A 27,281-nucleotide genomic window follows, 5' to 3' on the forward strand; every position below is an offset into this window, starting at 1 on the left:
TTGGAAGTTGAATAGAATTAACTTGGTAATTCACATGAAATGATAGAAACCTTATGAAATGAGGCACTCTAAAGCAAATTCACCATATAACATAGGGTTGTAATTAATTTTATAAATTAGTTCTTCATGATGGTATTTGTGGTATTTTTCCCAGATTTTTGGGAAATTGTTTGAGTTCTTCAAAAATGCTAGAAATTCTAAAAGTAACCCTCTTTGGGGAATTTTAATTTGAATTCTACAAGGGCTATTGAAGTGAATCCTTTTTTCATGGATTCATCATAAATTATGAGAGCTACACAAAAGCGTTTGGTAATTTTTGGAAGCTCCTAGCACCACTGTTCGAGCAGAGAGAGAAATGAAGAAGAAAATGGTGTCTCTTTTCTTTTTTTCGAGCGGACCCACTGTCGGCTTCACCCTCTCCCTCGCATTGCTCGGGCAGACCGTGGGCGCCGCGTGGCTGCCACCCACACCGACCGGTGGCACGCCGCGCTCGAGCTCAAGTGGGAGCGGCGTCGAGCTCTTATCACCTCAGCCTCCCTCACCCCGGCCTCCTCCCTCACTCCCTCTCCCTTCTCCTGCAACGCCATAGCTCCACGCCACACCGAGAGCAGACGCCGTGAGAGAGAGCTCCAAATCCTGTGAGCCCAGGACGGATTCGCATGCTCAGAGCCCAAGGAGAGAAGCCAGAGGTCGCTAAGTCATCGCTGACCATCGATCACCGTCTTCTTCCCCTCCATCACGAAGCCAAGCTCGCGCGCATGTCTGTTGGAAATACTCAAACTAGAGAACTTGATTTGGACGCACACAAGCACACAAAGAAGAACACAAGAAAGCTAACACGCACAGGGGCTTTAAGCCACAACTTCCACATACGACCTCTTGATTCGGCCACCTCTTTAGGATTCCAGGCCATCGTGCCCATGCAAGCATCCCCTCTCTGTATGCATCCATCCATGCAAAGCTCGACCGCTTCCTGCTCCTGGATGTGCGCTACGACTTGACCACTTCCTGGCCACAAACACGTGCAAGAACACATATATGTATACTCATCTTCTAGCTTCACTTGATGCTAATCCGCTCACACTACTGACGATCCATCCACTCTACCATGACGCCATGCATGCATGCTAACCAAACCACTACTAGCATGACCACAAGCCAGGCCGACGCTAACAAGTCATGCATCGAATTAACTAAACAACTACAAGCAAACTAACTTGTACAAAAAAATACTAAAACTAGTGCTAATCAAGATTAGTGCTAACATATATCCCCTAATCTTGATTGGCTTTATTTGTGCGTCTCCATATTGGGCTTCAAAGTAGCGCCGGCTCGTCATCAGCGTCCTCCATGGCAAGCAGCGCCTCTTTCTCCTTCTTGGACACATGACATTTCTTTTCCCAAGAGTAGTGCCCATACTCTCGGCAATTGTAGCAGCGCACCTTGGCCTTGTCAAAAGTGCTCTTCTTCTTGCCGCTCTTCTTCACACGTGCTCTCCATTCTTCCTCCGTAAGAAGCAAGCGACCACCCCCGGCTTCAGCTTCATTGTTATCAATTTCGTAACTTTCCTCCACAGACTTGAGACGACCGGTGAGCTCCTCAACGGATATTGTCTTTAAATCGATCAGCTGCTCGATGGAGATAGCCACCTGGGTGTACTTGGATGGAACCACACGAAGCAATTTCTTGGCCATCGCCTCATCTTCCATCACACTGCCTAAGGTACGGATGTTATTAATGAGGCCTGTCAGCCGCATGGCAAAGTCATCCATAGACTCGCCTTCCTTCATGCGGATCAACTCGAACTCCTTACGCAAAGTCTGCACCTTTGCCTCGCGCACACCCTCAACACCCATGCGCATTGTGCACACGGTCTCCCATGCCTCCTTCACGGAGTTCTTCACTGCCAATGTCGCCAACATTTTCGGCGGCACCGCTTGGAGGATGGCTGACAATGCCATTGATGAGAACATCACTCCCTCGGATACATACAATGATCCTCCATTGAACTTTCAAGGTCCAATCACAAGAGCTCGCGCACGACAATTAAATTTAGAGGTGAGCTCGTTCCTAAGCAACTCTTTATATAATTTTGAGAATAGATTACTACCTAATGATTATGTGTTGGTTAGGAATCATGGAGAGGACAAGGAGACACATAGAGGAAGGCTTGGAGGCGTGGAGGAGCAGCTAGGACGTCCAACAACAGCAGGAGGTCCAGTCCAACTCGAGTCCGAATCAGCCTCGACCTCCAGGACCAGCGAGCAGTAAAACGGACGTCCAGGACGCATCCGGACTCCGTTTTCGACGATTCACATATGGTTGGAAAGATAATTTCATAAGGAAACCAATGGCGTTGGTTTGAGGTCCAAATGCCTTCTGAGTCAACGGGAAACGTCGAAACAAGTCAGCGTCCAGAATCTGTCCCGGTGCTGCGTCACCGTTTTTGGTCCATTGGGCCATGTATCGTGTTGGAGTCCATTAGGGACACATCCAGGGGTCCTTGGCCGACCCTAGTCCTTTATATACAGTAGCCGCCGCCCTAATTAGGGTTGGGTTTTGCTTAGATTATTCTGTCAAGAACAGTTTCGCCGTTTCGTCGGTTTGTGAGACCCCAACTCGTGAGATTAATCATTCATCTGCAATTTGGTTGCATTCTTCCTTGTTCTTGCTTGTGTTCTTCGATTCGCAGGCAAGGATTTTAGCCTTCTTGGCGAGGTCAACCGTGCAACGCCGGTTGATAACCAGAGGAGACGTGGTGCTGCGATTGCGGGGTTTCGGATCGTGTTGTTCGGAAGCCGGATCGACTTGTGTCTCGTTTCCACCAAATCGAGAGTTACCAGAACCTTTCGGAAGATCGGGAACCCTTGTTCATATTAGCCATCATATAGATCTGGTACTCCGTGCCGCTGGGCTCGATAGCATCCCAAACACCTTGAGCCTGCATGTTTACCTTCATTAGGAGTGACCATTTGATGTAGTTGCTGCTCGTGAGCACAGGGTAACGCACTGTCACCCCGGCCTCCTTCACGTGTTGCACAATGAGCTCGCGGCCACCCTCATCGTCGTTGCGGATCCTAGGATGCGGTGGTGTCGTTGAGCGTCGAGGCGACTTGGAGCCGGAGCCCGACATGGCGGATCAAGATCACGTGGTTCTGATACCAAATGTTGGAAATACTCAAATTAGAGAACTTGATTTGGACGCACACAAGCACACGAAGAAGAACACAAGAAAGCTAACACACGCAGGGGCTTTGCGGCACAACACACACACTCAACTTTCTTTTTATTGATCTTCCAAATGCTAAGTACATGCTTTAAATAGACACAAGCCACTAGCTAACATGCAGACTTACACACACGCGTGGGAGCTTGATCCGAATTTCAAGCCACAAATTCCACATACGACCTCTTGACTCGACCACCACTCCAGGATTCCAGGCCATCGTGCCCATGCAAGCATCCACTCTATGTATGCATCCATCCATGCAAAGCTCGACCGCTTCCTGCTCCTGGATGTGCGCTACAACTCGACCACTTCCTGGTCGCAAACACGTGCAAGAACACATGCATGTAGCTCATCTTCTGGCTTCTCTTGATGCTGATCCGCTCACATCGCTGCCGATCCATCCACTCTGCCATGACGTCATGCATGCATGCTAACCAAACCACTACTAGCCTGACCACAAGCCAGGCCGACGCTAACAAGTCATGCATCGAACTAACTAAACAACTACAAGCAAACTGACTTGTACAAAAAAAATACTAAAATAACTGCTAATCAAGATTAGTGCTAACAATGTCTACCTTTCTTCCCCACTGCCAGCAACCTCCCAAGCTCGACCCCGTCGCCAAGAAGCTCGACACCACCCGCTGCTCCAACATGTTCCTAACCAAGCCCGTCGCTTGGTGAGCACACTGCACCAAAGGTGATGTCTCACCGACCGTTTCCCCACCACCACGAGCTCTCTCTCTCTCTCTCTCTCTCTCTCTCTCTCTCTCTCTTCTTCGCACAAGGCCGAGCACTACCGCCATAGATGCCGGTGAGCTTAATCCGGTGGTCTTCGGTGTGTGTATGTCACTTCACGATGATCCCCATGACACATTGAACCTCTTGATACCCTCCACTGGACGAACCATTGCCAGAACCGCCATTGGTGATGTCTCTAGCGAGGCCCGCAGACTAACCGCTTCCCAAGTCCAGTCTAACCTCTGTACTATTGTAGTATTCATCTTTTGCTCAAATCAAACAGGACCGTATATAATTCATAGAAAAATAAATACAACTCCACAATTGGTGAAACAAATTTTATTAGATTTGTATGACTCTAATATACAACATAAAAATGATTACATTCATGAAAAATGTGTTTTAGTTCCTGTATTTAGTTAAATGTGTTCTTTCTTATTAAATTCACTATTAAATCTTGGTTGATCCAATAATAATGAATCTAGTTCTGATAATCTGGTTGAATTGAGCACTTTCTAGGAAAAATATTGTTCAGCATGTTAAAGGTGTTGGATTCTATGTTTTATCATTTGGTGGATCTCACTTTCTTAACTTCTAAAAATTATATAGAAAAGAATAAAATTAATTTAGGGGAAAAACCACTTCTAAAAATCTTTATTAGTGTACCCCTATGAATTAAAAATATCAAATGGCATGTTAGGTGTTGTCTTTCCATAAACTCTTTAATGGAGCTCTTTTAATTAAATACTCGCTTGGAGAGCACCTCACCTTTTTGTTTATACCATGAGATTCAATATAGCACTTCACATGATTCTTGTTCTATTGTGTTCCTTACATATTGCACTATATTCATGTGCATTTCATCACATTCGTATCGTATCTCATATTCATTTCATTCATTGCACGCGCTTTTTGTTTAGAGAACGAAGAACAAGAGAGAGACATGGGCGTGACTGAGGGTGATCTGAAATTTGTTGTTGTGGATTGTGAAGTCCAGAACCAAGGCAAGCATCGAAGCATGTTGCACCCTACTTTGGATCATATGTTGTGCTAATTTGATAAGTTATGTTATGTGTATATCATGCATGATAGCTAGTCAATGTTGGATTTTGGGTGTAGAGCCTATTTATTACATTACCCTTACTTGGCATTGTTATTTCTTGATCAATTATAACCTGGGGTGATATCACATAATGGTCTAACTTAAAATGAATGCGTTATTGAAAGTGCCTAGAGGGGGGATGAATAGGCTTTTCTGAAAATTAAAACTAAAACAACGGATTAAAACTGTCGGATACTCCAGTGAAGGTCGGATACTCTGGTCTGGTCCGAAGTATCCGGTCTAGTCTGGAGTCTCCGGTCTATACAGAAAATCAAGAACAACTATGAATTAAAGCGAGCAGCTAGAATCTAAAGGTGTAGCTACGTCTACTAGTTATCACAGAGCTAACACCACAGTTAATACTAACAAGATGATCACTAAGGCAACTTATATGTAAATTCACAAATTCACACGATTAAGTAAATTGCACAAATAAGAACACGAGAGATTTATCCCAGAGTTCGGCCACCTCACAAAGAAGTGCCTACGTCTCCGTTGAGGAGCTCACAAAGAGTCGGGTCTTTTCCAACCCTATCCTCTTCTAGCGACCACAAAGATCAAGCTAGAATTTCCTTACTCAATTTGAAGTCGATTACAAACTTCCCGTGGCACTCCACAAAGATTGGGTGCTCTACGGGCGGCGCCTTGCCATCTAGAAGTACAAAGCTTCAAGAGTAAAGATCACAACGAATGCTCAAGTGGATTAATCTCACTCCAAACCTAAACTCACTAAATTTTGCAAACTTTGCACTAGAGGTGGTTGGAGGGACTTTGAATGCTCTTAGAATGCTCAAGGAGTCTAGAGTTCATCAGCAACAGCAAGTATTTAATGCCATGGGGTGTGAGAGTATTTATAGCCCTCTCTCAAAAACTAGCCATTACTGTTCTGTCAGACCTAACCGGAGTATCCGGTGAACACCGGAGTATCCGGTCCCAAATCCAAAAACGGCGTCAGAACGGTCACAGAACGTGTCAAAACTAGCCGTTACAATTCTGTTAAGTTACCGGAGTCTCCGGTGAACACCGGAGTCTCCGGTCCTGACAGGGCTATTGAATATACTAAGTCTGGAGACTTGCCGAACCCTCCGGCCTTTCCAGGTACCGGAGTATCCAGTGAACACTGGAGACTCCGGTCTTTTTATCAAAAAGAATAAATGCTAACTGAGACACCCCTGCCGGAGTCTCCCTCGGAGACTCCGATTAAAACATTTTCTCCTACCGGAGTATCCGGTGAACACCGGAGACTCTGGTCTTTTTCAATAAAAAATAAAGACTTAACCGATTGACCTCTGGCGGAGTCTCCCTCGGAGACTCCGGCCTTAAAACTCACCAACTACCGGAGTATCCGGTGAACACTGGAGACTCCGGTCTTTTTCAACAAAAATAAATCGAAACCGAGCACCCTCTGCCGGAGTCTACCTCGGAGACTCCGGACTAAATACTGAGTACCGGAGTATCCGGTGAATACCGGAGACTCCGGACTCAGTGAACTTTGCAAAACAAACCCGGTGTTCGTGGGTGAGTGTGTCTCTCAACTTATTAGTTCTAAAGGATATCTTGAGCATTGAGACACAAATCAAGCAATCAAATGCAACCCTCTTAATAGAGCTACTATCCTAGACTCAATTTTAAAAAATAAAAGAATTTAAATCCTATTGAGTACTCCTAGTTTCTTCTCCTATCTTTTCGAAGGGCGTCAAACGTTATATGTCTTCTCAACTTAGACTTAAACATGTTCATGACTTAGATAAACATATTAGATACTTAATCATTTTGTCATCAATAAGCCAAAACCCACTTAGGCGGCCTAGATGCACTTTCAGTTATGCTTAGCAAGGCTTAGGTCACCAGTAGAAGTCGAGCGGTGGTTCGACCATCATTTGCAAGCTTTAGTACTTATTCTTGTCTCACTTAATTTAATCTTTAAGGGTTAATGAGTTATGAGAATGAGACGAGATTTGGGAGGGTGATAGGGATGGATCGAGAATGGAGTCTCAATTGTCATAGGCCCACCTAGATCATTTTAAGCATCGATCATTGGTGCCGTTGGTCTGAACACTTTCCGTACTACCACATATCCGAATAGGAAAGGATGAGCCGCCTATCTCATGGCATACCGACGTTTGGCACATGAATCCATGGTGTGTGTGTAAGAGAAAGAGATGTGTGTGCGATGAGATAGAGGAACAAGGGACCTAGTGTGTGCCCTATGGGACTAGGTACTCAACACTGTAGAGATGGGCCACCGGGCGGGAATGGGTGAGAAAAAGGTTGTCACGGAGGCCAAAACGATGGACTTGTGCCATGTGGGTAAAGTTGTACTCCCCTGCAGGGTGTAAGATCAATTCAATTTGTCGCACTCTCGGTCATGAGCATTCTTAATATCCATTGGATATCAATCATACAGTTTCCGGTACTTGGGTGATTGTGGTTATAAGCGATATGTTGGGAGATGGTTTGTGTATGTCTATGTTGAGAGGAACATAATCTCTTGTTGGCTATGTTTATGTATAGGTTGTCACATGAGAGTAGCTTATGTTGTTGCTTTTGTTTATGCTCACACCATGTGTATTATAGAAAGCTTTTCGCTTAAGTTCAACTTAACCTTGTGGCTTACTCCTTGCTACTCATTCTAAATTACATAATCCTTAGAGTCAGGTTATTATATGTACCCATAATGAGTAAGTTTTGTGAGTACCTTCGTACTAATGATGCTATTGTTAAAGTTTTGCATGTAATGATGAGTTAGTCTATGGTTACTTCGTGCCCGCCAATATCGACGACGTGCAAGAGGATGTCCTACTTGGGGTGTTCCGGTGGTGCCTTAGGACAAATGGTGCCACCTCTTTTGATGTTTTTAGTCGATATTCCGCTACGTAGTAATGCTCATGTGCTAGGTTATAAACTTGATGTATTTTGCTTAGCCTAGCACTTAAATTGTTGTATGTAGGGAGCTCGAACTTGTTAATTGGCTCTCATCTTTTAAATTTTAGAAAGTAGTACATTGAAATTGTGGAACTTGTAATCATATTAAAGACTTATAGTATGTTTAATCTACTTGCTATTTACTATATCTTGATATGATGAGACTTGTTGTATAGGTATGTGTTCCGATCTTGGGCATAAACACATACCGGGACTACCAGAATTGCATTCTCTTTAATCATTTGTGTCTACGATTGTGGCTTTGAGATGTGGGTTAGCATGTGGCACGTCAAGAGATGGACATGTGCTAATTCTCATCTTACTGGATGAATCGGTGATTTTATTAATTTGAATACAATTTGGATGATTCTCACACCTAGCCTCCATTGATCGTTATGGGTTCAATATGAAGGTATATGAGCCTTTTATAGATGTGTGGTACCAATATAGCTTCTTTTACCATGCCGTAATTATTTTGGTTACGTCATATAGGAATTGCCTTTTCGTCCGAAAGGATTTGGCATGCTATTGCGCTTCTCAAGAATAGCTAACACCAAAGATGTCCAAATAGATCGTGCCTACTGGCCAGCCCGATGCCCAGCACTATAGGCACGACACGAGGACACGGGTCGTACCTAGGCTGCGCGTGCAGCACAACGGGCCAGCACGGCACGGCCTGGCTATTTTGGGTCGGCACGGGCATAGCCCAGCCCGAGCCAGCACGGGCATGGCCTAGATCGGCATGCCTTGGCCCGGCTAGGCACGGCACAGAAGCGGCAAGGCTCGCTCGGTCGAGCATGCAGCAGCACGGCCCGCTCGGCATGCCTAGGTCGGTCAGAAGCTGTTGCGCATGGGGTCGGTCTAGGTGGGCACAGGTGACATGGCCAGCATAGGAAGGCACGCCGGGTTAGCGGGTTTAACGGGCCAGAAACAACCCGTTTAACCCGTTATTTTTTAATTTTCTAACTGTTTTGTGACCGTTTGGGCTAAAAAATTAAAAAATCATCATTTTTCACCTATAAATAGAGGATCACCCTGCCCTTCCATTCCACACCAGCAACAACATTTGCTCTCTTGTTTCCTCCTCTCATTCTTGTCTCAAAGTTCCTGATAATTTGTGATAATTTGCAAAATTAGTTTGAATTGTTACTAAAAATTCGAGAAATTTCAAAAACGTCATCCTGCTATCTTGAAGAAATCTTGGTGATTTTTTGCATCATTGTTTATTCTTGTTCTATTATTTTATTATTTTTAATTCTGAATATTTGGATATTTTGTATTGCCATTCGACATTGATCATGGACGCCAGTGATCATGATCATAATACATCCATCAATCATGATTTTTTCTTCATGGACTCATAGGGGACTATAACCCCTTTGATAGCAGTACTTCAGGTGATGATGGACCTGATGGTGAACCTCCGGTTGGTTCACATGCAGTAGCAACTCTATCGTGCACACGCATTAGCAAACACCGACTCTGCCGGTACTTTCGAAGTTTGGCAAGACTTTGAAAGATTCTATAGAGAGGAAGATAGGATAAGTGTCAGGTATGCTAGGTGTTATATTTGCAAACATGAATTATCTGCAAAGCCCTCAGGTGGAACGGGACACTTGAAGAGGCACACCACAACTTGCAAGTGAAGAGTGGAACAGCTATGAAGCAGACGGTACTACAGTACAACCCTAACGGCTCTGTTCGTCATTGGGAGTATGACTCTACCAATGCTTAAAAAGAGCTATGCCGCTTCATTGCAAGAGTGGATCTACCACTCAATATTGGTGATGCTGCATTTGAACATTACATTAAGCAAGCTTATAAATCATAGGTTCACACATATTTCTAGATAGACAACTAGTAGGAATGTGGTAAAATACTACAATACGTGTCATAGCAAGCTTAAAGAAATATTGCAAACATGTACATTTTCAGTTTCTTTGACCTCAGACATATAGGTAGGTAGGGCTAGAGAGCATTACCTCAGTGTGGCTACTCATTTTGTTAATAATAATTGAGAATTAGAAAAGAGACTAATAGGTTTTTGATTGATTGACAACGCACATACCGGTGAAAAAATTGCTGAAAAATATCTCAAGTAGTTGAAGACTTTGGTCTCACAAATAAAATATTTTCTATCACTTTAGATAATACCGGTACAAACTCTAAAGCAATGGATATTCTTACTCCGTTGTTTAGTACATATGCTGAATATTTCTTGTTACATCAACGTTGTGCTTGTCATATTATCAATCTTATAGTAAAATCCAGTTTGAAGAGGTTGTCTCAATACTTAGACGATTTTCGTACTGCAATATCTTTTGTAAACTCCTCGAACTAACGAATTGTAGCATATAAGTAGTACTATGCTGCAATGGGTGTGCATCTACTGTGAATATACCGGTAAGATAGAACTCTACTTTCTTGATGCTCAAAAATATTGTACCATATAAGAGCACATTTGGTGTGTTTATTCATACACACTATCATCACCATGGGGTCAAACTTTACTCACGAAAGTACATTATTATGTTGCCGAAAGGATACTACAATTTTTTGAATTTTTTTATGATTCAATTGTGAGTTTATTAGGAGTTTATTATCCAACATCTTGTTTAGTAGTGCATAATATTGTTGAAATTGCTACTCATTTAAATAGCTATAAAAATGATAATCTTCTAAGAGATTGTGTAGTTCCTCTGAAATCTAAATTTTTAAAATATTGAAAAGAAATTCCTTTGTTGTATATTTTTGCCTTTATTTTAGATCCTATAGCTAAAATCTTAAGTTTTTGTAGAGTTCTCATAATTATAGGTGATGCTTTTGACCGTGATTATTCTACTTATTATACTAATGTTCATTCTAAGTTATTCAATATTTATAGTAAATATGAAACAAAGTGTACTGGAGTTCGCTTGTAACGACCTCCACTAGCACCCACAACAAGTAAGAAGATGACAATGTGGGAAAAAATATTTGGTGTAGGTTCTTCATCAAGAAGTTTAGACTCTTCGTCACGATTATCTATGACTACGAGCGCTGGAATTCTAACATCCATATGGGAGCTAACTACCTTCTTCGACAGCAACGTTATCAGCTATGAACAAGAATTTTAACATACTGCAATGGTGGCATGAACACAAGATGAATTATCAAATGCTTTCACTGTTAGCATGAGATTTTTTAACAGTTCTAGTACCTACAGTTTCTTTTAAAGCTGCTTTCAGTCTTACTGGAAGGATAATCGAAGAAAGAAGAACAATTCCGTCAACTGAGACGATGGAAATATTCACCATAATAAAAAATTAGGAACAAGTTGAAGCGCGAATGCAACACACTGTAGAGAACACTGAGCTTGAAGTTTCATTCGAAAATTTGTATCTAGATATTAATACGAACGTGTAATTTGTAATTTTTGAATGAAGCTGAAACCAAATGTGGGTATGAGATTATGATGGAGAAAGCACGACAGCGGCAGCAGGCACAACAAGAGCACCAACAAGAACGTCAACGTTGAGAATAAGAACGCACGCGATAGGCCAAGGAACTTCAGAGGTATGAGAAGGAACACCGTCTCTGACAAGACATTCTAAGGAGGCAGGAGGCCGAGCTTCAAAGGCATGATGAAGAACTACAAAAGTGTGAAGCGCTTCTGCTTTGGCAAGAAGAGGCTGAGCGCAAAGCGGTACATCAAAGAAGGGGCAAACATCTCTAGTCCAACCAGAAAAGCATTTCTCAATCGCATGAATATAATATTAGCATGAACTTTGTGTTACCCGCAGACATCCAACAATGCTAATAAATTTTTTAGAAGTAGGCTATTCAAAAGTAGACTTTTCAGAAGTAGCCTTTTCAAAAGTAGCTTTTTCAAATCTAGCCTTTTCAGAAGTATGCTTTTCAGAAATAGTATTTTCAGAAGTAGCCTTTTTAGTTGATATGACCACTCCTTGCAACAGAATCAACTTCTTTCCCATGTTCAATTTTCGTGGACTTAGTCCATAACTAGCACAAAACTACAATACAAATAGATGATCTCCTAGCCACATGTCGAACCAAAATATCAGCCTTAATCTCCACAACTCCTACTACAATGGTGTATGATCCATTCCCCAAGAAATATTTATTGTATACTACACCTGCTAGGGTCGAAGTGCCCATGTGCTGGTTTGAAGACCTTTGTAGGGTGATGAAGTCCTCTAAGTTCTTTGACACCTACGGAAAGAGGTTCTTCATATGTTGGAACTACAAGTACGATCCACCCCAGGGAAGCACTAATGTTGACCACCGTCGCTAGGTAAACACTTTTAGACAAACTACTCCAAATATAATTGAGATTTACCACTGAATATTTTCATCTCTGTTGTAGTCTCCACCACTACTATGTGACTTCATGCAATGGTGGGATACTTAGCAGTCACAAGCAGATGTGTTCCACTTGGAGACGCTTCCATAAAATGCAAGCTGATGAGAAGAGGGGGCAACGAGCAAACGCGTTCAGGAGGGAGACATGTTAGGTTTAGAAGCCACGTGAGGCAAAGAGGGAGAAGAAGTGAGAGAGGGCACATTGGGCCCGTGAAGCAAGACCAAAAGCAGCGATGAAGGGAAAGTATCCACATTACACTTAGTAGACTAGATGTTATAATCATGTTGGTTACATTCTAGTCATGTTAGGTTTAGAAGCGGTATATAATTGATAGGTTAGAATGATCACATACCGTATATGCCACCGTGTATGTCGTAACTTCGATTAAAATCATCATGTTCAACCTTCCTTTTTCATGAATTTCGCATATCCAAAATATCTCAAAAATATCAAATGACAATGAATACATTGACAACAACGAATGGCGGCACATGAACGACGCTTATTCTACCACAAATCAAAGTGATAGCAGGTCAAAACCCTAATTCAGCAAGAGATCACTGTTGGTAGGGTGATAGCAAGATGTCACTCATCCAACGAGCGACATCTTGCTGACACGCTCTGATTGGGTGACATGAAGACCCGCTAACCTGACTCAGAAGGTGTTGCCTATTGGATGACATCAGTGGGCGATGGTAGGGTAGTCGTGCCATTTTTTTAAACGGACATGTACTTTTGCAAATATCGTGTATATATATATATATATATGGGGGTCGCATGTATATAGGAGCTCCCGACGAACAAGCCAGAAGCTTTGCCGGTTAGAAACTAGAGCCTATGTGCCGGTCTTTCTATTTTTGGGGTTTTCAACTATTCGTTGTCTTCCTCTTAGAAAAAAATTAATCATTGTCGTCCTCGGAAAAAAAGTTATTCATTATCTATATTCACTTTTACTTCTGATTATATTTTTCTTCTTTCCTCCTTATTTTTCTTAGCACTTGAGTTTTTTCTTCATCTGTTTATGTTCTTTTAATATGCATTTTTTTCAAACACTGCTGATGAATCAATGAAGCATTAGCCTTGAACATGTTTAGTGTTGTTGATGAACTAGTGGAGCGTAGTATAGAAAGTAGAGACTATCTGCTGTACTAGGGCAATGAGCATAAGCTATGGGACATTGTCTGGGAATTTATGAGGAAAAATGAGAACCAAGCGTTGGCATGGGTGGTGGTAGTAGAGGTGATTGTATTCTTTGCCCATCGATATCAAGCCTTACCTTGATTTCTTGTGTTCCTTAAGGCAATAAAAAATTTCAGTAGTATGTAACATACTTGTCAGCAACAAGATATATATTGTGATTCTATGAATTTCTTCTCTCATCTTCGATAGACGTTATGTTAACATGCATCTATCTGCGTATTATATTGGGGTTTTTAAAAAAATATAAGAAAAACATTTTTCTTAATTGCATGTGCTGATGCCATATATTTGTTCCAACGTACATCTCTATCATTGGTTGATTGGTTCTACGCTTCTACACCAGAGCAAACTACTATAAAGTGAGGGCGGCAGCGACAAGGACCGCGGCTGAGCCGAGGACACACCATGCACAGCACCGCCGCGAGGGGAAGGCGAAGCAGAAAGCAGAGAAGAAAGAAAGCGAGGGCGGGAGGAATGGCCTGGAAGATCTCTGCGGCTGCAGCCCCAGGAGGAGGGAGGGAGGGAGGAGCAACATCACCAGCAACCAACTCCTCTTTGGCCGTCACGGGAGATCGATTTCCCCTCGCGAAAAAGCTCCCGCCTTTTCCCCTTTCCCCAACGCTCTCCCTTATCTCCTCCGCTCCCGACCTCCATCCAACCAACCACGCCTCCTCCCTCCTCTGAGTCTCTCTCTCTCTCTCTCGCTCTCGCTCCCTCTCGCTTGTGCGGCCGGCGTTTCTCGGTTTCTTGGGAACAGAGAGAGACAGCCGCCGACGAGGTGGTGGTCGATGCGCATGGAGGGGGGAGGAAGCGGAGGCGGCGGAGCCGGGGTAGGAGGGTGCCTGGGGCTGAGCCACTTCGGGGAGGCGCAGATCAAGGGCACGCACACGCACGGCAGCCGCTACGTGCAGTACAACATCTACGGCAACCTCTTCGAGGTCTCCGCCAAGTACGTCCCGCCCATCCGACCCGTCGGACGTGGCGCGTTCGGCATCATCTGGTGCGTACGGCGATCCCCTCCCTCCCTTCCTCCCTCCCTCCCTCGCCTTTGCATCTTTCCATCAGGATCTTGCATGGCAACTTTCTAAATTGATCTTCATGAACTTAAGTTTGATCACGCCGGACTTAGGTTTGATCACGCACTTGACAAGTTTATTATTACTCCTAGGACATCTAGTGGTTCGAGCTTCCTCGCCCATTCTGAAAAGAAAAAAAGAAAAGGAAAGAAAAAAGACAATCTTATGTGACATTCAAAGTTTTTCGTAGGTGCAGAAAACAAGGAATGCATTTTATAGCTCATCTTAAAGTTTGGGTGACGCTTTCGTCCATCTTCCATTTTCCAGTGATCTTAAGTTTATGATGATGATTTCTCTCATCTTCCTTCGTCCAGTGCTGCTGTCAATGCTCAGACTCGCGAGGAGGTCGCCATCAAGAAGATTGGTAACGCATTCGACAATCAGATGGACGCGAAACGGACTTTACGAGAAATTAAGCTGCTTCGGCACATGAATCATGAAAATGTGAGTGATCTCCTGTGGCCCTTATGACTGTCTGTGGTTGGCATGCTCCATTCTTGTTGGACAAGCTCTCGTATGAATTGTTTCCGTCATTGTATTATATATTGACCATGGTTAACTCTGTAATTAATTGCAAAGGTAAGCCGTCCTGAGGAGATCTGCCAAATTTTCTGGTGATTCTCTCTCGAAGCAAAACCATCCATTTACTTGCTTCATTGCTTCTAGAAATTGCATTGGTTCCAAAATCAGTGCAGATGTTAGATCTTCTTTGTAAATATCATGTTTTTGATGAAGATATTCAGTTTGATATCCTTCACCAAAGTGTCGAGATGCTGCTCAGTGTCATACTACCTTGCGTTATTAGTCTATCATACGTGATATGAATTCTACTTAATTATAATGTTGAACCTATGTTTTGTCCTGAGTCTTGTGATATGATACATGATTAGATTAGATAATGATTTAATATTGTTGGTGACTTGTTAATTCATCTACCCTTTTCTGCAGGTTATTTCAATAAAGGACATCATACGCCCGCCGAGGAGGGAGAATTTCAACGATGTTTATATAGTTTACGAATTGATGGACACCGATCTTCATCACCTTCTACGATCGAACCAGCCACTAACAGATGATCATTGTCAGGTACAATGTTTTGTGTCAATAAATGATCCGGGGTGTGGTTCTTCCTTGCAACATTTTCTTGTCTACTTGAACTTCTATTGCCATTTGTTTTCTTTTTTTCTGTTTTTCTATGGTAGTCTGACTGTTAATTTCCCCTGTTGCAGTATTTCGTCTATCAGCTGCTTCGAGGATTGAAGTACGTGCACTCGGCAAATGTCTTGCACAGAGACCTCAGGCCAAGCAATCTGCTGCTCAATGCCAAATGTGATCTTAAGATTGGGGATTTTGGCCTGGCAAGGACCACAACTGAAACCGATTTCATGATGGAGTATGTCGTTACGCGATGGTACAGAGCGCCCGAACTCCTCCTGAACTGCTCAGAGTATACCCAAGCTATTGATATGTGGTCAGTGGGCTGCATCCTTGGTGAGATTGTGACAAGAGAGCCTTTGTTTCCTGGAAAGGATTATGTTCATCAGCTGAGGCTAATAACTGAGGTATGGTCACTGCTTCATAGTTCTAGATTTTGTTTCCATTTTCGCCCTTCTTGGGCAAAATTTTGTTCCGTTTAGCTGAAGGACCTGAGACTACAATATTTCAGTTTCAGATTAGCATAGGTGACATACAGATTCATGGCTAGACAGGTGAAAATGAAAAGGAATCTTATAAACAGATATGAACTGAGTTTGGAATTTACACATATACCTTCTTTTTAAGCACTAACATTTGGTCCAAGCATGAAGCATGCGATTATCATGGTTTCTCAAACTAACACCTGAATTGGTAATGTCTCACAAATGTTCTCAGTTCTGTTTTTGTAACTCTTGTTCATTCTTGGTCCAAAAGCTTATAGGCTCACCTGATGACACGAGCCTTGGGTTCCTCCGAAGCGATAACGCCCGCAGATACGTGAGGTCCCTTCCTCAATACCCCAAGCAACAATTCCGTGCACGATTTCCCACTATGTCTAGTGGTGCCATGGATTTGCTTGAGAGGATGCTTGTGTTTGATCCGAGCAAAAGGATTACTGGTAATCTTGCAGCCCTGCATGAACTTGCTGCATTGCAAAATGTGCGATGCCTGTTTGGATGAGGTAGATTGTGTTGGGGTTTAGTTCAAAGTTAAGCTAAATCCTAGCCCAATCGCCCTCATCCAGACAGGCAACTATGAATCATCATCTGCGATGCTTCCTTTTTCTGTCTCACATGACCCTACATTGTTAGAACTAAACATTCATGCAAATATCATTCTTGCATTGAGGAAGATAAACAGGCAGAAATCTCTAGAAAGATGCTAACCTTGCTCCTTTGTCTTTTGTGTGGCATTGCAGTTGATGACGCTCTGTGCCACCCATACTTGGCATCCCTTCATGAGATAAATGATGAACCCATCTGCCCAGCGCCTTTCAGCTTTGATTTCGAGCAGCCATCGCTCACCGAAGAAGATATCAAGGAAATCATATGGAAAGAGTCTCTCAAGTTCAACCCTGAACCAATTCACTAAATAGTTCCCAATGTAAAAAGGAGCAAACCAGAAAGGCATATCTATCCACTCCATGGGGGAAGGCATGAGACAACAGCAAGATCTCCAAGTGACCACCCCCTTATCATCTCATCTTGTGGCTTGTCATTGACGACACCCTGACGTCAAAAACATTGGAAATTTGTAAAACAAAGCTTGATCAATAATTTGTAGTGGAGAAAGTTGGCAGCTTACCTGCATCTTGTTAGGTTGTATCTATCTTCGGTTGTATGCTTAAGAACTCTAGGAGCTTGTCACTGCCTATGGACTACAATCTCCACTCTCTACAGTCAGCAGCTCATGTCACCTTCCAGCAATTCCTGTTATGTTCTAAAATCTTAATGAACATAAAATCGCATGATATAATGTGACATTACTCATCAGCCTCATCATTATTTTGATTGACCAATTTGGCACCGCTCTTCTAGTATTATGCGAACCAAGAGGCATTTATGCTTTACTAAACATTCGCCACACATCTATGCTCTTGCCACACATCTATGCTCTTCAAACCAGGAGCATGATACAAGTGTTAGTTACATATCAAAATGTCGGATAGCATCACCAACAGGCAGACATAAGCAACAACGCATTGGTTGAACTTGGGAGACATTACATCAAGCTTTAATACCTAAAGAAAACTGATAATCATTGCACCAGAAACAAACTAGATAATCAGCCAACAGAACTGTCCATCCAATGTTGACACTTTCGCACGCAGAATCAACGAGAATGATTACAAGTGTTTGACAATCCAACGGACCCAAAGTCATCAGAAAGCAGTGTCCCCAATAAAACTATCAAGGTTGCAGTACTAATCATGGTCCATCCATAGTCCTGACACTGTCAAACACAGCCAAAAAAAGTGCCAGCAGACATAAAACACAAGTCAATTGAATAAAGTTCGAATACTTGTCCAGAAACAATGTTAGACATCATGATCACTTTCTGAGATCAAGATACCGTCTTGTTGTACACTGCCTCTTGGGGGCGTCCAGCAAGTGAATCAATAAAAATCAAACTGATCAGTTTGGTGTTAAGACTCGATCCATCATGAAACTTTTGTACATCTCGCTTCACAAGGGACTGACATCAAAATGTTGTGCTGTGATTTCACCTAACCTGAAACAGATACAGTTGGATTTTTTTTATTTTTTGAACATGTAACAGAAAAGGCGGCAACTTCAAAAGTCAGCAAACGGAAGGGCAATAAGCATTAGCAACATAAAGTTGCATTGAAACAATCCTGTATTCCAGATACCAAATCCAAATGCAAATACAGGACATCACAACTTAATTCGAAATATCAAACTAGCAAGAATGAAAAAGCATGGAAAATAAAATCACTTGCAATCCAAATGCAGAAAGATATGTAGTTAGTAGACTCACATAATTCTATTAACTCTGCCAGGCTAACATCTAGAATGAAGCAAACAGTATTTATGAATCTACAATTCTATGAACCATCAGAAATTGATGAGGTAGCATACAGCGCAATAACGAGGCAACCTGTATCTGAAAGGACTGCATAATGCAGAGCATGCAAGAACCTCGTGGTGAAAAACTGATAACATTATCTTAAAGAGCGTATGGAACTCTTGTGTTAATAATTATCCAAAAAAATATGGTGTACAGTTGTTCACCCCACAACCACAATTTTCTTTGCAACAGTTTCAGGTTATATTATGATTTATGTATTGGAAAAGTCATACTTATAATAGACATGAAGCTCCCAAATGACTCCTGGAAGAAACCATGGCATGGAGAACAGGATGTGAAACTTTACAGTTTCCACAATACCTTGCTGCCCTTTGAGGGGAGCCCAATACCTTAACATCCATCAAACTTGGTCAAACCTAACAGCCGGTGAAAAGAATACGTCATCATACAAAATTACAGAACATGTTTGATAATACTAGATGATGAACAAATGATACCTGGTTGCCAGCACAGAAACTGGGCGTGCTGACTGCATAAGATGGTGACCAGTAATCTTTGCAACTTCAAGTGCTGAAGCTGAGGCAATCACAGCAATCTGAAAACGGTTATCACCTGCATATCAGCTGAATCCTGCAGAGATTACTGCTGTTACCACTGCAACTAAAAAAATTATCAACAGCTAGTACAACAATAACATATATTCATAACATTGCCATTTTGTTCTGGAATAAAATTGCAGCGCAGGGATCACAAAGAACTGTTTGATGTTTGCACTTCCATCATCTCATTTTACACCATTCTATTCTAGAAAAAAAAACCATTCTATACTAGAAAAAAAGAATATAATTCCTCTCATTTTACACTTGGCTACCAGTCACTTTCCAGTTCTTTTTTAAAAAAAATTAAAGTTGAAAAGGATACTATTATCCTGAAACCACATGTGCACCAGCTGCAATTTACTCTTCTCACCATGCTGCTTTCAGTTTTTTCACTGTGTGTTCATAGTCCCTAAATATATGAGCTTCAATATGCACATACCCCCAGAAACGAGACAGCCAGCATAATACAATCTGTCCGCCCTAACATAAATAAATTGTTGTACTTACACAATCAAATGGGGAAGAAAAATCAAAACAAATGCAAAATGGTGATCTGTATCTCTGTATTCAAAACAAAAAGTTGAGAACCACTCTAAGACTTCTTTACAATGATGCCACATTTTCTACATCACTACGGAGATCAAAGTCCGGTTACACTCAGCTTTGCTTCGCATACTCTGCGCTTCAAAAACCTGTCCTTGTCCAAACACACTCAGATTGCCGGGCATGTTCTTTCATTTCATCGATCATGCACCTTCGAACCACATGTGAAGGCACCACAGCATATCCATATGAGATCTTTAAAGCGTCATATGTGCTGATCAAATTTGTTGGTGCAAGATAATAATGATTTATCAATTGATCACTCAGAATATTCTTCTCCACTATATTGGTCAATATCTTCTACCCGAAAATGCTTTGGATGCTCATCAAGATCATCATCAACGGGAGATCTTAGTCGCTTTAAATTCTCCTACAAGGAAGAAAACCTTGAGTTAAGAGGTATAAATAATGCAAAAAAGCCAACTTTTACTCCCTCCATTATTTTTTTATTACATGTTTTAGGAGGGAGAATGCATTCCGATTTATTTGACATTGTAGGATTTTGAGGCATAACAACACCTTCCTAAAGTGCCCCTATCCTATTCAATGTATGCTACATAAAGACTCCATCTGTTCATTGGTCACTAAGATTAGCGATGGATGGTTTGTGAGACAACAAATTTAATGAGAAAGCAAGAGACTGATATTAAATAGGGGTGTGTGGTCATCTTGTGTTTTCCTAATATTATCCTATAGTGTAAAACATAAAATAAAAAAGATTAGAGAGCAAGTAATGCTCTAATATAGTGATCACAAAACGGTGATGATCGTAGGAGCAATAATGTGAATCACAGCAAGTGAAGTCCAGCACACACATACAGTTTGGTGAGAAGATAGACTGTGTACAGAAAATACTTATAGAAACAGAGAACTGAAAAGGTATTAGTTTTAACTAAAAGCAGCAAGTTCACTGCACAGAGCTTTCATGACTGCAATTATAAGGGAGAAAACGTCATACATGCATGCTAGAAGATTCTCCACGTTCCATGGTACCACTATGAACTGTCCTGCTCACAGTAATTTGGGAAGGCACTGGAAAATGCTCAATTTCATCCCCAGACCTCCCCTCTTTTGCTTTCTTCTTCTGCAAGACTAGCTTGGTAGGAAGAGGCTGCAAAAAGGACAAATGGCATATGTTCAAACTAATGTGCAATGAATCATTCTCATATATCAAAACTAATTCAGTATGCACATGACAAGTTACCAAATATTTTGCACCCTCATCCTCATCAAATGTGACAAGGTATGTTGTTGGATCATCTTTATCATCTCCTCTTACCTGAATCATTAAACAAGAATATGTATGCAGAATGGGTGAGAATTTTGCCACCAGCTAATATACAAAATCACAAAAATAGGAAAATAACACATACTTCCCAGTGATATTCTCTAAGCCAGGAGTACTGGATATCATCATTTTCATCATCCAAGTCCCTGGCAAGCTGAAGAAACCACAATAGTCACCATAAGATTGGTGTTCTATAGATTATCTTTTCAATAGAAATGTACCAGAGCCGAACAGATACCTCATGGGCCGATGGGACCATGTATGCTAAAAATTTCTCTTGTTTTGTAGGGTCTGAACCATTGACACTAAAACTTTTCATCACAGCCTGCCACCGAAACATAGAAACGTCACAAATATATGCAAGGGATTATCTAGGAGGAAGACCATTGACATTTTGGAGGCATGTCCAGGATATACGTGTTTAAAATTCACTTGATATTGGCATTCTATCAATGTGAAATATCAGTACTGACATTACCCCACTAAATTGTAGATATACCCATATCGGAATGGCATGTTAACATATGTTGCAATTAAATTAGAATCCAAGGGCAGAGGAAAACTTGAGGAAACAAAACTCACCCAGGATTCACATTCATTACGTGCGGGTCTCTCTAGCTTGCTATACTGCTCAGAATCAGCGGTAGGATCTCCATCAAAATTCACCATAACAAACGGATCCTTGTACCTGTATAGGTGAACAAAAAAGGTCAAGTTAAGATCAATTAAATTCTCTAACCTGCCTATATGTTTTAAAAGGCAAACTTTTGTGCGGTAATACCTCAGAGAGTAATGGCAAAACAGGAGAAATTTCACAAATTACTGTAAGAGAAGATGGATTTTTCCAACCATAATGATTTTGTAGACAGCATTCTGGGATTATAACCGGTGGAAGTTGAACAGGTTTTTTCATCTCGTAGATACAGAAATGAACAGGCAACAAAACATAGCACAGTGAACTGAAAACAGCATGTCTGATGTCAAGAATGAAGATGTACATACTAAAGCAACATATGAGAAGTAAATACCTCTCAAAATCAGGTAGCAAAGGCATAACCCACTCGGGTTGCATCCCATGTTTAGTCTGATGAACAGGACGGGATTTAGCTGCTCTGAAGGATTCTTCAATGGCTTTGATCTGTTTCTCTCTGATATACACATGAACAGAAACAAAGTGTCACCGATTGCATAGGTCTGCAACACAAAATAACCTTTACAACCCAAAGAGGGGTGTGAAGAGAAGGAAAACCATACCTATCATTAAGATTGTCCAAGAAAGCATTGCGACCCTCCCTTGATTCTCGCCTTTCCTTTGCTTGCTTCTCAGTAAGAGACTGGAATAGCCAAGCGACTTTACTTAATATATATCATTAAAGTAATCCAGCAGAACTTCTGCAACTAATAAGTTCACAGAAAACTCAGTAGCCATTACCGTTTTGGCTGCATCAGTACTGAGTGGAGATATGTATTGTGTTTTGACCAGCCAAGAAACACCTTTGTCAGTGGGCCTCTCCTTTTTCCTTATACCTTCAGGTTTAATAGGGGTGAGGACCTCATCATCACGCAATAGCTCTTCATCTTCTGGAGCCATGGGCGGCTGAACAGCAGGAGGGCTAGGACATGTTTGGTACATAAGTTAGGGATACAAGAAAGAATCCTCAAAACAAGAGAGAGAGAGAGAGAGAGAGAGAGAGAGAGAGAGAGAGAGAGAGAGAGCTCATGAAAACATATGGTCCGGTTTAATTCTTACTTGTACACACTCATATCAAGTAGGTCAAGAGGTACCCCAAGATCCTCAGGGACAATCATTTTAGGCATGTAGTTTTTCTCCAATGAAGTGATCCTGTATTTGGTATATCTGCAAAGGCAGTATACAACAAAACAGATTGAGCATAGCTGTGTCCAAAATAATTTTAAGAGCAAAATGCAGAGTGAAGCACAATCCAGAGCAATATAAAGAAGCAACACATATTAATTTTCTGGTAAACTGCAGATAAAATAAAAAGAGAGCAGAAGGCTACAGAAAAACTCTGCAGTATGAAAGGTAGTGCAAATCACATGGCAATGGCACAGGACCTGTCTGTAACATATAACGGGGAAGTTCTCATGTTCTTACACACGATATGAGAACTAAAATAATGGTCATATTTATGACTTCACGTAAGTAACCAAATATCAAGCAACTAATGAGATTCATTTCCTGTGAAGCTATATAGCTCATGATATCATCCCGATACATAAGTACCAGAATAATGTAACAATTAATTTCTCTTTCTGGTCAGGAGAGAATCAGTTCAGTCCCTAACAATAGCACTAAAGGATCCTCAGATAGATAGATTCACAAAATACTTTGATGTGATCCTCAGATAGTTAGATTCACAAAATACTTTGATGTGTTCACTTCATTCCTGTAACGGTTGCCCATATTAATCCAGTAACTGTCTGGTAATAACTAATTCTTTACATCAATCTAGTCATCATCCCTGCACAAAATTAGATTAGGCATAATAACGCAACAGGGATGAATGTGTTCTTTACCTATTACATAGTGGTTATATGTGGGTTCTCATGGACCTATGATTCAAATGTAATAAAATGAACGAAAAAATTGACTATACAACAGCAAAAGGAAGGCATTGCATTGCCAATAGGAAAAAAAACAATGCTGACTTGATCTGCTTTATGCTTTTTGCTTATGATATATGTGTAACTGATCTCTGTCATTCAATAAAACTCTAAAGTTGATCTTCAAATAAAAAACAATAAAGTATTAAGTCAGTTGAGATGATCTTCAAGCAAATATGACCTTTCTTATAGGTAGATGAGCAACAATGAAATATGGCTGTACTGCACCAAAGATGCCAATTGATAGTAAAAATAGCAGCAGAACAAAGCAATCCGACACAAAAAAAAGGAGAGTAGACAAATAGTAATGCATACCGGTCCTTATCCTTACTCAGTGGCAACCATTTCAGTTGAGCACTTGGGTCTGGCAGTTCATTCCTAAACCTGCATTAACACCAAAAAAAAAAAAGAAACAGAAAACAGGATCATTCAAGAGTACAATTATCAAATACCAAGATTTGAATATTTGATGCAAAATTAGTTGTTGTTTAAGGCTCCATAAAACTTGTACAGAACTCGAAACATATTTTAGATGCACTTTCAAAGGGAAATTGTCAATTAGTAACAGAAGAGTGATGCTTTCAGGACCATTCTGTTAAGACTTGATGTGTCCATTTCAAGTAAGGTCTCCCCTTTTGAAGTCATAGCAAAGATTAGGTAAGTACAGGCAAGAGCAACTCATGAACCTTTTAAGCACTATATGCTTCATGACTGACTAGAACTAAGCAGAAGTGCTAATCTCTCAAGGCACATCGAGAAGAGATAATAGCATATATTTTCAAAAGATGCCATTAACAAGCATCATTAATAAGCTATAGCTACCCGGATTACCCAATTACAGCACAAAACCCTCAGAAGCTATGAAAGGAATTCAGGAAAGGCAGATCCTCGCATATCAATGCCACTACAATTCACCAATGATACTGCACAAACTTCTAATAGGCAGTCTGCCTCCTCTCGTCAAACAAAGATTGCCAAGTTTTACGACTAAGGCATACATAACCAATCAAAATGTCACCCAACTTGCTGAGAATTAAAATTTTGCACAGGCACACTTTTAAGAACTAGGAAACTGAAACTGTCTCCAATTAGCACTTGCAAAGACCAACACTTTGCTCTACTTACTTGTGCTTGCAGAGGAACGTTGTTGGCTTTTTGAGCCGATTCTCGAACCTCTCAACATTCGGCACTGAGGCTAGGCGAGAACCAGTTGCCGCTGCGCGGGAGCCACCCGGTGGCTGGTGGTGGCGGCTCTGCGGCTGCGGCTGCGGCTGCTGCGCGGCACGCACCTGCTGCGTTTTCTGCAGAATGGTGGCCTGCGTCTGGCGCATCAGCTGCTGCTGCTTCCGTTCCTCCACCCGCTGCTTTTCAAACTCGCGCTTCTTCCGCGCGCGCCGCTCCTCATCTGTCTCCACCTTCGGCAGTGCCGCCTTGTGCTGCTGCTCCTTCGGGGGAGGCGGGGCCTGGGCAGGCAGCTGCTGGACCGGCGGTGGTGGAGGCGGGGGCGGCGCTGAAGCGGGAGGGGACGGCGGCGGGGGCGGGGCCGAAGGGGGAGGGGGCGGTGGGTTGCTGTTCCCGCCGTACGGCGGCGGCGGGGGCTGGTAGTACATCTGCGGCGGAGGTGGAGGCGGGGGCTGCTGCTGCGGGGGCCCGGGGCCGAAGTTGAACTGCGGCTGGTGCGGGGGCGGAGGGCCGGGCGGCGGCGGGGGCGCCGCGTGGTAAGGCGGCGCCGGCATGCGGCCGTACAGCGCCTGCTGCGGCGGCGGTGGCGCGAACGGGTTCATCTGCGGCGGGAAACCGCCCTGCGGTGGTGGCGGCGGGGGATGCTGCGGCGGCGGGGCGTACGGCCTGTACGAAGCCATCGCGCGGCGGCTAGGGTTTCCCCGAACCCTAACGCCAGCGCACGTACCCCGCGACCGCGGCCACCTCTCCCTCCCCGCGCTCTTCCTCCCCCTCCACCGCCGCAGAAGCTTCTAGAACCGCGCGTTGGAAGCGGCCGCGACCGCGACCCACCCACCAGATCTACGCGGCGGCGTGCAGGAGCTCGCGAGGTGGCCGACGATTTGGCGAAGAGCAGATGCGAGGGAGGAAGCAGGGGGGAAGCGATGGAAGTTTGTTTCCGCCACGAGTGCTTCGGATTCTGCCGGGCTTTTTTCCAAGTTTGAATTAATTTGGTTAAATTTGTTCAGATTTGCAAATCGATTTGGATTTGGTATTGCCTTTTTGCACTTTGGGCTGTAGTAAAGGTTCATTGGATGGAGGGAATATTTGGAAAGGGACGGTGACATTAGCTTGTCATGTGGAATGTGCAGTGGGTTAAAAAAAAAACTAGATACCTCGTCCAGAGGCATTGTTTTAATAAATAGATCTCAAAAGCCTTCAAATACAGATTCATCGGTAAAACCGGAAGCGCTATCGTTTAGGGGTATCCGCGCAAACAACTATACAGTGAGAGAACTCTTTTTGTGAGAGTCGAGTCTGGACTGACAGTCTCACAACTGGAGTACTTACCAACGTACTATTGACATGTTCTCCATTAGGTTATCAGGAAAATAGATATTTTTTTCTTTGAAGTAATATGTTCCTTGTGTATTTAACTCTGCTACACTTTTCATATGTGTTTTCCCTTTATTTTTGCTTTTAAGAAGAAACTGAACGAAAAAAGGAGTGTGGCCCTTAACTTGTGTGTTGGATATTATCTCGTGAACACTATACACCGTTAGTGTGCATCACATTATACACTATATATCACTAGTGTGTTGGACATTTTCAGTGACAAATAAAGAATTTACCCAAAGTTTGAGTATATATTATTTTTTGAGACTCTATGGAGCATATATCTCGCTATATCTAAGGTTACACTAAGACATCCTATTTAGCCTTGAGACTATTTTTTTCCAATATTTTCAATGCGCTCATGGACCAAACTTGGCTTGTGGCAAATTAGAAACCGGTGGTGATCTACATTCCTTTCTTTGACCATTCATGTGGTAAACAAGAAGTTTAACCATTGAGCTAGCATTAGCACTAGTGGCAATGCCCAACATGCTAATGGCATATTGTTGGATGGGTAAAGTTCTTATTTGCCACTGAAAATTTTGCTTTTTCCTTATTTACCATTCACTATCCTAATGACATGTGGGTCTAAGGCCCACATGTCATTGAGATATTAGTGAAAAATAAGAAAACAGACAAAAAATTTAGTGGCAAATAAGGGATTACCCCTCAAAACTTTATATCCGACCTCAAGCAATTAAATATCAGGGGAAAGTATAACACTCCTTACCTGTTCTTGCCACCATGTTGATCAAGGAAAGCAGCATCGCCATCCAATAGGCCTTGCGACCTCACCATCATAGGTTGAGGTTGTATCGCAATATCAAGAAGGAAGAAGAGCGAGGAGGGATTGTTATCGTCGCCTGGATGGATTTGGCGAAGGGCGAGCTTGTTTGGGATATGGGTGAAATCAAGAGGTTGGGTTAGGGACATATGTTGAATAGATAT

General features: G+C 42.3%; 2 protein-coding genes across 3 annotated transcripts; one reads left to right on the top strand and one right to left on the bottom strand.

The window, feature by feature from the left end:
* Positions 1 to 13,957: 13,957 nt before the first annotated feature.
* On the top strand, positions 13,958 to 17,611 carry LOC133895252 (mitogen-activated protein kinase 2-like). 2 transcript variants are annotated; one of them, XM_062335408.1, is made up of 6 exons: positions 13,958 to 14,560; positions 14,951 to 15,080; positions 15,585 to 15,722; positions 15,866 to 16,198; positions 16,548 to 16,731; positions 17,032 to 17,611. In XM_062335408.1, exons 1-6 carry the CDS (start codon positions 14,349 to 14,351, stop codon positions 17,202 to 17,204), a joined length of 1,170 nt encoding a protein of 389 aa, XP_062191392.1. In that variant the 5' UTR covers positions 13,958 to 14,348; the 3' UTR covers positions 17,205 to 17,611. The 2 variants fall into 2 exon arrangements, with proteins under 2 accessions (XP_062191392.1, XP_062191393.1); XM_062335409.1 differs by lacking the exon at positions 16,548 to 16,731 and having other exon boundaries at positions 17,032 to 17,222.
* A 2,112-nt stretch (positions 17,612 to 19,723) lies between these two features.
* LOC133895250 (protein PAF1 homolog) lies at positions 19,724 to 25,914 on the bottom strand. The gene is made up of 12 exons (XM_062335407.1): positions 24,903 to 25,914; positions 24,093 to 24,161; positions 22,903 to 23,010; positions 22,585 to 22,765; positions 22,407 to 22,486; positions 22,181 to 22,300; positions 21,735 to 21,840; positions 21,391 to 21,477; positions 21,238 to 21,306; positions 21,069 to 21,143; positions 20,823 to 20,975; positions 19,724 to 20,234 (listed from the first exon to the last, which is right to left on the bottom strand). Exons 1-12 carry the CDS (start codon positions 25,637 to 25,639, stop codon positions 20,124 to 20,126), a joined length of 1,896 nt encoding a protein of 631 aa, XP_062191391.1. The 5' UTR covers positions 25,640 to 25,914; the 3' UTR covers positions 19,724 to 20,123.
* Between the last annotated feature and the right edge of the window lie 1,367 nt (positions 25,915 to 27,281).

This window comes from Phragmites australis, chromosome 16 (assembly GCF_958298935.1).
Source record: "Phragmites australis chromosome 16, lpPhrAust1.1, whole genome shotgun sequence".
Taxonomy (NCBI): domain Eukaryota; kingdom Viridiplantae; phylum Streptophyta; class Magnoliopsida; order Poales; family Poaceae; genus Phragmites; species Phragmites australis.